General features: G+C 42.4%; 2 protein-coding genes across 3 annotated transcripts in view; one reads left to right on the top strand and one right to left on the bottom strand.

The window, feature by feature from the left end:
* The window catches only part of zfr (zinc finger RNA binding protein), a 14377-nt gene extending 6952 nt beyond the window's left edge, over positions 1-7425 (bottom strand). Inside the window, exons 1-7 of the mRNA XM_031571213.1 lie at positions 7321-7425; positions 7005-7086; positions 2582-2867; positions 1938-2082; positions 1372-1584; positions 613-857; positions 6-297 (exon numbers count right to left, since the gene is read on the bottom strand). Coding sequence (XP_031427073.1) covers positions 6-297; positions 613-857; positions 1372-1584; positions 1938-2082; positions 2582-2867; positions 7005-7086; positions 7321-7357 — 1300 coding nt within the window. The 5' untranslated portion in view covers positions 7358-7425. The remainder of the gene's footprint in view (positions 1-5; positions 298-612; positions 858-1371; positions 1585-1937; positions 2083-2581; positions 2868-7004; positions 7087-7320) is intronic.
* Positions 7093-11317, top strand: sub1b (SUB1 regulator of transcription b). 2 transcript variants are annotated; one of them, XM_031570675.2, is made up of 5 exons: positions 7093-7111; positions 8812-8881; positions 9700-9819; positions 10177-10285; positions 10824-11317. In XM_031570675.2, the coding sequence occupies exons 2-5, from the start codon at positions 8813-8815 to the stop codon at positions 10901-10903; spliced, it is 378 nt and encodes a 125-aa protein (XP_031426535.1). In that variant the 5' UTR covers positions 7093-7111; position 8812; the 3' UTR covers positions 10904-11317. The 2 variants fall into 2 exon arrangements, with proteins under 2 accessions (XP_031426535.1, XP_012683978.1); XM_012828524.3 differs by lacking the exon at positions 7093-7111 and adding an exon at positions 7854-7956.
* The last annotated feature ends 1184 nt before the right edge of the window (positions 11318-12501 follow it).

Below are 12501 nucleotides of genomic sequence, written 5' to 3'. Positions count from 1 at the left end.
CTGACTACAGTTTCTCCACTGCACAATTGACGTCACCCAACCTGGCAAAGGTGGGGTTTGAGGGTAGAGTGGCAGACGGTGCTGCGGTACCTTCTGGTGCTTGGCACCGCGGATGTGAGCAGCGTATGCGTCGGCGCCTGTGCAGGACACGTCGCAGAGCTCGCAGCGCAGCTGATTCTGTGTACCGCGAGCTGAGGTACCAGAGCCGCCTGCCCCACTGTTGCTGCTGCTCTGAGAGACCTTCAGCGCCGCCTCTTTCTTCTTGTGCTTCTGGCCCTCGAGATGCTCCTTATAAGTCTACAGGAGACATGGAGGACAGATGCAGGGGGGTCATGGAAAGAAACTGGCAGGAGTAATATGGACATAAAGCAGATGCACAATAGCAAGGAGGCTCGATCACTTATACCTAATAGCAGAAATCAGCTGCCACAAGAATAAATAACAATGATGAAGACGGACTAAAGACATCAGACAAACCCCTAAATTACCTGTGAACAATCCTCAGCAAACCATCTAGTCAATGACATTATTCCATCACCATTTTCCTTGCAATACTGACGTAATGTTGGGGGAAAAGTTGCAATGTTAGGAGGGATGTTACTAGTGCCTTACCTGTGGGCCTGCGCAGCTGATTTTGCAGACGTCGCAGTAGTGGATCTGGGGCGGCTTGGGCGGCTGCTTGGGCTTCAGCTGCTTGTTCTGGAAGGGCATCTTTTTGGTGAAGGTGCTGCCTGTCCAGGCGGCCGTGGCTGCGGCAGCCGCCACCGCCTGCTTCTGCTGTTGTTGTTGCTGCTGCTGCTGGTAGTAGGAAGAGGCAGCAGAGTAGACAGCGGCCTCGTAGCCCGAGTATGACGTACCTGCGGAGGGGAATGACCGTTGTCTCACATTACTCAGAATGGCCTAGCTCTACACAGTAGAGGACAGCACAGGACAACAACATGTAGTGGGTGTCAGGGGAAAGAGCAGGTTGAGACATTTTGAATGTTATAATGGCCCTCAAAGAACAACAGAGATCAAAGCAAGAGCTACCTGCTAAAAAAAGCTAACATCAAAGCGTAGTAGGAAGGGACAGCCCACGGAACACAGAAATGGACATAGTAGAGCACTACAATTTCCATTTCAAAATAACCACGGCAAATGTAATGTGATTTCCTTACAACCACAGATTTGCAGGTTTCTCTAAAAAAAATTAATTTCAAATACATCACCGTTATCCCTGCTACTGCTGAAACCCATGTCATAAATCAAAGGAATGAAATCGGCAAAATCGATAGCAAATCTTATCTTCTCAGCCCCTGTGACTGAGAGCTGGTAGCTGCTAACTGCGTGCCCTGGCATGCAACTGGGGGTGCGGGTTGTTGATTTACTCACCTGAATAGGTGACAGCATTTGTACTGTAAGTGGGACTCTGGGAGTAGGACGGGACCACAGAACCGGCGGCTGGCTGCACCGCGGAGGACACCGGGTAGAGTGAGAAGGTGGAGGTGGCGGGGCTGGGGGTGGCCGGCTTGATGGCCGTGACTTGGCGCGTCTGCTGGCTCTGGGTGTAGGGGGTGACACCCTGGGTATAACCTGTTTTAGGAGCTAGAGGTGAGAAGGGGTGTGGTAAGGGGTGGCACAGAGCACAGCAGGACGAGTATGGATTGGTTTTCCCCCGTTGCAGCTCAGTGCTCCACTGGCCAAGAACAGGGAGGGTCTTAAATTACACTCGAATGGAAACACTCAGCTGCCAGTGCCCATGAAGATTTAGATTAAGGATTCTGGGAAACCTGTGATGGATCTGGGCTCAAGACTTGCATTTACAAGCACACAGAAAGAAATCACAACACAAAAAATGAAATACACAATTTTGCAATGAATACAAACAAGTAGGAAAAAGTGCTGTTTCAACCGCGGGCTTTGCCTCCATGTTGTATTTCAAGCCGTATTGGCCATACCTGTCTGGTAGTAGGACTCTGCCACGCTGGGCTGTGGCTGGGCGGTGGCGGCTGCCACCGCAGCTGTGGCTACAGGCTGCTGGTAGTACTGTTTGCAGTCGTAGGCCATCGTGGGAGCTGTGGACCGCACATACGAGTACGAGTCCTGGGACAGGGCACACGGTGGACAGTCAAGTTACCACGATATAGCAGAACAGCTGATAGAATGAGAGGAGGTGTGTTTGTGTGTGTGTGTGTGTGTGAGATGGGGGGGTTGAAAACATAAGGCAGAAACTACTAAATTAAAACAAATTTAATGGGAATTCCAGTTCTGTTAGCATGCAAAAGTAACACAGGGAAAAATAAATAGTTGAAGTTCCTGTCTGACAGGGCTTCAAAAACTGCCATCTGGAGACCAGGTGCAGCTCAGAGAGCGGAAAAAAATGAAAGAAATTAGAGCAGAAAGGGAGCTTGAATGAACAAATTCCTCTCACAAAAGAACTGACGGTGCATCTAGTCGCTTTTGTGACAGGTGAAGATATATGAGGAAGGAGGGAGAGAGAGAGAGAGAGAAAGAGAGGGAGGTATGAACAAGAGTGTGTGTGTGTGTGAGTGTGAAGGGGTGGAAGGACTGTTGCCGCTGTGCTGCGGCAGCTCTCTCTTACCTGATAGTTCTGGGACGTGACCGGGGGAGGGGGCGGGGGGACCTCGGCCTGCCGCTGGGCAGCGTACGCGTAGTCAGTGGCCGCGTGAGCCGGCTGATACCCTCCATACGCTGCCGCCGAAGCAGCAGCTGCCACACCAACCTGCGCCGGTCTGGCTACGGCAACTGTGGCGGCCGTGGGGGCATAGGCTGCCGCCACCTGATGGGCCGCCACTGGTGCTTGGTGCACAGTGTAGCTGGCCACGGTGGTGGGGTGGGTGTAAGACACCCCCGCGCCTGGCTGCTGACTGGAATGGGTTGGGGTCAGAGGAGGAAAGAGACAGATACGGGGGAAGGGCACCAGTCAGGAAGGGCTTCATCTTACATTACAGAAAACTACATCTAAAGCAATGATGCAACACACCAAGAAGGAGGCCTAGAATTCTGCAGACTCTAGGCCATTTAGATTAGGTGTATTTCAATAAACCTTTCGAAAGCATTTCATGTCTATAAGACCGATTTTCAAAATGTACTGGTTTTGTTTGAGCTCATAACATCAAATGACACCAATAGCATGCCCAATGGTTCTTAGAACCATCTCTTGTTGGCAGTTCTTGAGCATCACTGGAGACAACAGTTGCCAACCGCAAGAGAGTATTCCTTGAAGTGTTTTGGGGATTTAAAAACCCTAGAATGGGAAAGCCCTCAGGATGAGGAGATTATCAAAGACTGAACTGCCAGATAATCTACAGACCACAGATCTACAGTGAGTCATAAAACAGAAAATCATATAAAACAAGTAAATTAAAATATATCCCATGCCTGTCAAACCTTCAAATAATAAATAAATAAATAAATAAATCACATATTGGCAACAGGCCCAACATATGAAAAGAGTCCATGGAGATTTGTACGGAGACTAGCAATAGGCTAACTATAGCTAATACCAAGGCAACTAACTGACGGGGCATCAGGGAGAAAAAAATGGCCTAATCGGACGCATGCAGCCAGCTGCCTCAGGTGCTGACAGGCTGAGCGCAGGCCAGCCCAGCCAAGCAGAAGCATTCAAATAAGAAGAGGAGATCAATAGAGCAGGAGTTGCTCCAAGGCTCCAGATGGTGACCAAAATGGTCGCTAATGCACCTAATTTTTGTTTTTAAAATGTGTGGTAATTTCTTTCCTTATCAGTCGCCAACGGCCTCACTATCCTTCAGCCAGCTGATACTAACGTCATGATGTGACAGGGTTTCATGATGTGACAGGGTTCAACATCGGTGCTTGTCCAATTGTTCAAAACAGGTAAAAACTAAAAAATATAATTTTTAAACTACTACATTGATGTGTTATCAGCACATGTGGTGAAAACATGTGAGTAATATGTCTTTACAATTTAGTATTGGACACATCATGGGGACTTCTTGGAGTTATTAATGTTATGAGTTTTCACTTTGAGTTATTTACATTGGAAAGGTTTTTTTTCTTCTTCAGTTCTTGATAACATCTGACAACTGTAACGAAATTAGTCACAATAAAGAATTGTATTTTTTCACTGATGTTGGTGCCACAAAAAATACCTTGCTATATCATGATGTTTTTAGGTAAATGACCCATCAGCGGTAAAGGGGGCCCTTGATAGACTACAAATTCCAGTGCAGACAAAAAGAAGCACAACCCAAACTATACTTAACACAGAAGCTGGGTGCAATGTGACATTTGTCTTTACTGAAGATATAAGTTTTGACTGCTAAAACCTTGATTTGGCTCCCAAATATTAAGTTTTTTTTTCTGGAACCCTCTATTAGTGCTGCCTCCTTCTTCTGGTAGCCATATCTGTACCTGCTTAAGGGGAATTGACAATGGGATTGTTTGTATAAGCAACATAGATGCCTTGGCGTTTTACTGGATATCATTAGGGCTAGATTAAATCGCCCGACATGTGAATTCTTACTGAATAGATATCCCCACCCTTACATTTCAGGCAGCGGTTTCATAAAAAGTTGTTGGGTTTTTGTATTCCCTGACAAGTCCTGACACCTCAACCACCCTTCGGCAACTAAGTCTGATGGTAACTGGTACCTACTTGCCTACACCTGACTCTCTTATTCAATGACATGAGTTGCAAATACCAAGTCTGAGCAACCAGGACAAAAACCATCAGGTTTTTATACCCAACACCCCAAAGGATGAGCAACTCATGAAGAGTAAGTGTTATTGATCTGGACATGACTCCTTGTATAAAGTAACCAGGGGCAATCAATACACTGAGTGTGCACAAAGGAAGACACATTATCGCCCAGTGAGCTTGAGGATGAGTTTATTATTTGATAAGCCCCTCTGCTGCTGTTCATAAAAACAAAGGTAAAACACTCCATAACCTGGAGAACAAATTGAAGCCTTTACCTTTTACGCATGCAGTGCCGCTTTGGACAAATGCATGGCACACATTTGTGACACAGGAGACAGCCACAACATTCCCTCTTCCTGATTTTAAACAGTTTAACAGTCTGTGTTTAAGTGTACTCAGTCAAAGACCTCCTTCTTTTAATCTGAAGTATGAGTCTGGATACTGCCAACTCCACACGGAAACCATTATCTGTTCTGACTAAAAAAAAGCTACTGTCCTTGGTACCAGTAGTGAGGCTATAATGGGGATAAAACGGTAACTAGTTTCACGGTAAAATTCCTGACGGTTAGTATTACCGTTTAAAATATGAACGATCATTAGCACCATGGTTGATTACCTTGCTTTGAAAAACTGTCGTTAATTACTGACCAGTATCAACCAAAGTTAGCAACATTGTCCTAAACGCAGGCAGTTTTGTTTGTGAAACCATGACGGAGGCAGTGGCAACGCTCCAAATATATTTCAGCCTTCTACAAAGACTAGGTCTGAAGTGTCACTGTATTTTGCCTTTTTTAAGAGTGCTGAAGGAAACTACAGCCACAGACATCTATGGACTTTGCGGTAATGTTTACTAACTTGCGACGCACACTTTGCCAGTGACCAAGCAAACACAGCTCATGATAATAAGCTCTTACCTTTGTATGGAACACACAAAGTTAAATTGACATTTCAGTTTTGAAGCATAATACATGCCAAACATGATGAACTAGTATATAGGCTAGCTAGTTAGAGATTAGCTCATCCAGAGTTGCTAGTGTCATCACCAAATCAGACTTTTTTTTCCAGCAACGCTTTCCTTTATTGGACTTGGCAACCTGAACAAATCTTGTGATAGTAGGAATATTTAGAACCACTGTTAGAGCATTTAAAAATCACATAGACAGTTTGTGTATCAGTAGCCTACTTTTTGATCAGCAGCACATTTTAACAGTACTGCGATAATACTGATAAACGTGATTATTTTGGTCACTATAATCCTGATTTTAAATTCTCATACAATTTACTCTGTAGGCTGTAAGAGGGGAAAATATGCCTTTGCATTAATCTGTGCATATCAGAAAAGTGTGTGGTGCCCACTGGAAAATGTTTCCAGGAATCTTTTAATTTTCACTTTCTTGACTTATAATTCCTGAATCCAACATCTTTACTGTCAATAGCTGGTGATAACTTAGTGGGTTATGGTTCATTTTATAAGACGAATTGGCCATCACCATTGACGAAGAAGTTTATAGCCTGAACAGAAACCATGGATAGGCGATGACCCGAATTAAGCGATGACCACTTTGTCTTAATAAACAACCTGCTAACGTAGGCACCCCGGCATACTATAAGTATGAAAAACTGACTTAGACCTACATTTCAAAAGCGAAATTCGTTTGGTGAAAATAAACCAGCTAACTATGTCTAGTTTTAACGTGAATGTTACCCTAATAAACACTGCCTCTGACTGTTCAAATAACGTTAACGGTACTCTAGGTTTTAGCCAATCTAGCTAAACTACACAACCGTCAGTCTCCTACTCGGTACAAAGAGAATAACATCTTATTGTCTGTCATGAAAATTTAATTTAAGCATTATAACAATCTAATGTGCCATGCGCACTTTAATACTACTGATATCATTAACAAGGTAGCTAGCTAACCAAGTTAACGTTAGGATGGGCAGCTGATTCGCTAGCACCATAGCTGCAAAATACAACGCTACCTAATAACAACATCAGCGCGTTATGTATTGACAGTGCCTGCACTTATGACATTAATCAAATGGTTCTTGCTCGGTGAGTGTTCACTCAGAAAATACAGTTGACTAGCTAGCCATCTTGCCCAAGCTCAAGTTCCTCGCAAGCAGCTTCCAACTGCATCACTACCCCCTCCACCCCCTCCCCCAACCGTGAACAATACAGTAAGGCAGGAGAGAGCAACGTTAAGCAATGTTTTCAATAGATGCGGATTATGCTATATCGAAAGCCCTTGGTAATTTAACCCATAAAATGGGGGATAAGTATAGACTCCATCATACTAGTTTACATAGGGACACTTACCTGTACTGCGCAGCAGCACCATGGGTAAATCCAAAATAGTTGCCGGTAGCCATTTTGGCATCTTCACCTAGCCGGCTGGGCACTGCGGAGGGACAAATTCATCGAGGGTGAGCGCTAAGCTAATGTTGGTTAGCCTGTTAGCCGATATCATCGTGAAGACCCCGCATAGTGCGAGGGATTACACAGGCGTCCATTAAGGCATTATATGATGCATGAAACAAACGCAAATTACCCATAAATAATCTATATCGTGTTTAAAGTCTTTCAATGCACATTTACTGACCGATATAGATACATTTGATCACATTTTACTCACCATAGGTGAAGGAGACTACTGGACATATGGGAATCATTGGGTTCCTGTTCTCTGACGACTTCTGACTCGTCACCCTTTGGTTTTATATGAGGAGGTTGTACCAGGAAATCCATTCTGAAGTACATGCGCTGTGTTGATAGAATGTAGATGGGAATTGTAGTTCCAAGCGGTTGCTGTAATTGGTTGCGGTGCCTCAATTCCTTGTCTTTGCCTCAAGGTCGAAAACAAGCCTCAGTTTAATGGAAAAACATTATTACTAGGGTTATGCTCGGCCACAGCGTTAACTTGTCAACCGTCCATTTTAACTGTTCATGTCATGGCCTTATTATGTTTTCATTGTCGTCGCTCTACATTTAATGTCCCAGACTTTAATTTTAATATTACCAACGCCAGTACGTAAAGATTTTCACGAGAACAACGATCACATTAAATTATGAAATAATTGAATTTAGATTTTACGATAATTAGACAGATAATTAGGGCAAGCATGGTCTGGAACGGTTTAGTTCGTTTTCTAATAAACTTCAATACCCACAATGCCAGCAGAAACAAATTATCTGGCGGTAGCGGTATCTTTCCTCCAGTTACTTCCTCTACGCTTCAGTCAATCGATTGAGCCATAGCAAATCCATCCATGTAAGTTAAGTCTTTCATTTCCTTTTTATTAAATGACAGTGTATTGAAATCCCAGGGACGAAGAACAAATTTAGGACTTTTAGAAAATTGAAAACGTCAACAAACGAAATACCTCTCGGGCCCTGTCTTTACAGGTGCTTGTCTGGTTCTAATCTGTTACTGCGACCTAGCTTGATGCTGCTAGCCAGCCAACAAGCTCGCAGGAGTTGGTTGAAAGGAAAGCATGGCTTCTAGCTACCTATGTATGTCAATTTCAGTTAGGGGAACGTACAAAGGCAAGGATAAAGTTATAAACTATTGTAGATATAATACATAGTAGTAATGAAAACAAAGAGGTGTGTATCACAGTGCAAAAATCCACATGTCATGAGTGAACTAGCGAACACAATGATGCTCGCAAATGAAACCTAAGACACTATTTGCAAAATTGGCTAGCAGAGTCATGCATTCCTGCTAACGCCAGACATGCATTTATCTAAGCATATTATGCTTAGCATAATGTTCGAGTAGGTCTAAAATAGGACCGTTGCGCTCACATACATTATGCCATCCATTATTCGGTAGTTACTATCATATTAAGTTAGCTAACATGACAAGTTCATATATTGTGTCGTGGTCAGGTGCATTTATAGCAGACAAGCAAGATATTTTCTGACATTTAGACATATGGCTGACACCAAACATATTTAGTCTTTCTCTTTGTAACAGAAGAATACTGCTTTGTGTGCTTTATGAGTCAAGCAGCGTATAAACACAGCAAATGCTTTGGGTAGCCCATATAGTCACACTATGAAGTATGATGTTTCACCATTTGGTGGCAGTGTTAGTCAAGTATTTGTGTTTCCTTCTAAACAGCATGCCCAAGTCAAAGGAGGTGCTGTCCACCACATCAGGAAGCGATTCAGACAGTGAAGTAGAGAAAAAGGTATTATTTTTGGAGTTATACGCACAGTTCATATATATGCCTCAGTGGCTTGGCTAGGAATGTTTTAATTATGCTTATTATTATGTGGTAAAACTTGTTTATGTTTGTACTTTAAAAGTGCAACTCAGGTTTACTTTTCTCTGGGTCATATAGAAATCTGAATCCTTTTCTGTAAAACCATCTAAAGGGTAATGTGTCTGTTTAACAGAAAGAGAGCATTTTGAATGACAGTGTTTCTTTGTTATAATACTGCCACGGTTTGGAAAAACTGGAACTGGTGCAATTGTCAGGGAAAAGTTTTGCAATTGAAGAATTGACAGTTCATTTGTTGAAACCTGCAGATGGTTGAAACCCGTTGGGTGTTTATGTAACAGTGATAGCATCTAAAGACAGCAAGCAAATGTGTTTACGTACTTGCACAAAATTTACTGCGACAACGGCAATCACATTTTCCGTTATTATTTTCTTCCATCAGGACACGAGAGACAATATCCTCATTGAGAGTCTTAACACGCAACATGTTGTTATGTGCCATTCAATAAAACGACGCATACAGGCGTAACGTCTGTTGTCTACACATGTTTGCAGCAGGACCATAAATCTCAGAATAGTTTCTTCTTCAAATTTCTGACAATCACACACTGACTGCTGCGTACATAGCCACCTAACTGAGGCGGCAGCCAGGCGAAAATGAATCCAAGGCAGGCACTTATTCATATTTTCCATGTTGCATGAGCACTCTGGGAAGTTTTACCACCCACGGAGAGATGCCTGAGAGGCTAAGCCCATCTCCCCTCAACCCTGTGTGCTCTCCGCAGGCAAAGAGAAAGAAGGCAAGCGTCCCCGAGAAACCTGCGAAGAAGCAGAAAAGTGGAGAGAGCTCAAGGGCCGGCGGCTCTTCCAAACCTGACGGAAATAAAGACGACAACTTATTCCAGGTGCTACTTTTATTTTTTTTTTATTTTTTTTTTTTTTGTCAGGTAAAGTGGCAAGAAGTTCAATTTGCTGTGTAATATTATTGAAGACATTCTGCCATAAATCATTGTTTTTCACCTGTTTTGGGTTATAGATAAAAAATAGCCACTTAAGAGTAGCGAGTGAAGTTCATCTCAACACTAAACTGTGAAATTAATTCACTCACTTATATATAACATATTATAGATACATTAATTGAGTAGTCTTTCATCTTCATAATATTTTCACTTGTGTTTACAGTTGTATGAATACTCTAATCACAAAAATAGTAGTTTCCCCAGCATAGTTGCATTAAATGTGTTTTCTTGTAATTGTTTCAGATTGGAAAGATGAGGTATGTCAGTGTCAGAGATTTTAAAGGCAAGTGTTTGATTGACATTCGAGAGTACTGGATGGACCAATCAGGTGAAATGAAACCTGGCAAAAAAGGTAGGCCAAACTCTCTCATCCGGGCATTACATTGTCAAATGTGGATTTCACACATGAAGTCAACAGAGAATTCACTCGACTAAATTTATAGCATAGTTCTTATTTAGAGTATTTTGTCTGAAATCCATCCAAAGGCCACAGTTGAACCAGCCAACCGTCTCCCAAAATGAATTTAGATAAGAAAGGTTTATTTTATTAAGGCTTCATGGCAACCATTACATATCTTGGATCAATTACGGATCAATAATCAAAATGGCCGATACATTTTTTTTTAACACTAGTGGGTCTGCATATCAACCCAATGGGTCACAGCTGATTCATCCATTGGTATTCACCCTGATTCTCTGTTTTGTCTATGTGGGGTTTTTTCCGTCTCGCTAAAGAAGCAAACATGCCATGTTTAAGCTCTCAGTGGGTAACCCACCACCTCATTCAGCTCAGTGCAAAATTTCCGTGATGATCATGTTTGGCCCCTGTTTCCTTTATTTATGTCCCCACAGTTCTGTTTGTTCAAACAAGTATGTTAAATTACCTTTAGGTATTTCCTTGAACCCAGAGCAGTGGACCCAGCTGAAGGAACAAATGTCTGACATCGATGATGCAATCAGAAGATCATAATGAACTAATCTAAGCGCATTAAAAGGTTGAACAGGTTTTTAGGAGTTTGCCTCCCAACTTTTGTAAAGGCACTTTGTTAATGGACCATTATTACTTGTGCTGTAAGTTTGCAGGAAACTGGAGTTAGATTTGTTTTCTTTGTTTATTTTTTTTTGTTCATGTGAGCTATTGAGTGTAAACCAGAAAAAAAACTGTTCATTAAATCATGCACATGCAATAGCCCCAGAAGTGTGTGTGTGTGTGTGTGTGCGTGCGTGCTTTTGTGTGTGATCTGGACGTGGAGTTGTTTTGTTGTTGTTGTTTTGTTTTTTGCTTTTGATTAGGATGATGGTGGACTTCTTTGTTTTTCGGCTCCATGGTAATAAATGCCGTTTTGTGTGGCGGCTCAGTGAACGCTCTCACGGCTACATCTCATTCTCTGCGTGTGTCTCTGTGACGTTTCCTGCTCTGTGTCTGAAGTGTGCTGTCTGCTAATTCAGAATCATTAAGTAAATCTGTGGTCTGATCGAGATGTAATTCTCCACACTGAATGCCCCGGAGGCAGAGGGGGCACAGGGGCAGTTGCAAAGGAAATCACAGGCTTGGTGTCTAATTAAGAGTGTGACCAGGACCTGGACATTTTGGAAATTATCGACTGAATGAAGAAGAATGTCCCTGCAAGGACAGAGCTCGCAAATGGTGCGCTATTGCAAGGCATTGTTGTTAGTGTTATTCCTACACTTTGTAATTTATTTTATTTAGGTTTTTTTTTTTTTTTTTCCAATTTTGTACTTTTACTTTTTTCTCTAACGGTGGGCGATATTAAAGACCTATCCCTTGACGTGCGATAGATTTAGACCAGACCTGGCAACAACAGCTCTGCCTGCCGTGACCAGACTAGCCATCTCGCAGCCAATTGCATTTGCTGTCAAAATTAAATCACAGTTTTTTTTGCTGTAGCGCCTACATGGCCAGCAGTAGTTGTTGTGACAGAGTGGATTTGTGCGACGTGCAAAACCAGACATCTGCGGTGTGTTTAGAATGGTTCCTCTGCCATTGGCTGTAGATGTCAAAATCTCACGGGTGAAATTTCTAAATGACACCATTTTGTTACAGATGTCAAAGCATTTTATGTAATGGTGAGTCTTTAATGATGCAATGGATGAGTCTAAGGACTCCGATTTAGTTTAAGTGCATATACTTTTGTTATTTTAACAGTATGTCTGACTTCATTGAAGACTTTTTTTCAATCTAGTGCATACCATTGCAGCTGTATCAAATCTTTTTTTGTACAGTCGTTGCTCCAACAGCATGCAAACATGCACACCTTATTTTATATTTAACTTTAAATGATTCATTTCTTTCCCATCACCAACTAGGCAGCTTAAATCAAGCCTTGTTTCTATGGAGATATGTAGTTGCTATGGATGTCTGCAAAAGGCAATTTATCGAGTGGTAATCATGTGCTCTACTTTTGTGGCCACAAAGAAGCCAGTTGCCAAATCTGCTCTGCCTGCCTCATCTGAAGTGGTTAGATGTGAATTTTTAATTCCCCAAAAGATGCAGTGAAGCAAAGGTTCGCTTGAGCTATTTGGCAGTCTGTTTTAAGCTTCATTTCT

This window comes from Clupea harengus, chromosome 7, assembly GCF_900700415.2.
Source record: "Clupea harengus chromosome 7, Ch_v2.0.2, whole genome shotgun sequence".
NCBI classification, from domain to species: Eukaryota; Metazoa; Chordata; class Actinopteri; order Clupeiformes; family Clupeidae; genus Clupea; species Clupea harengus.
This window is presented reverse-complemented; position numbering and strand designations above follow the sequence as displayed.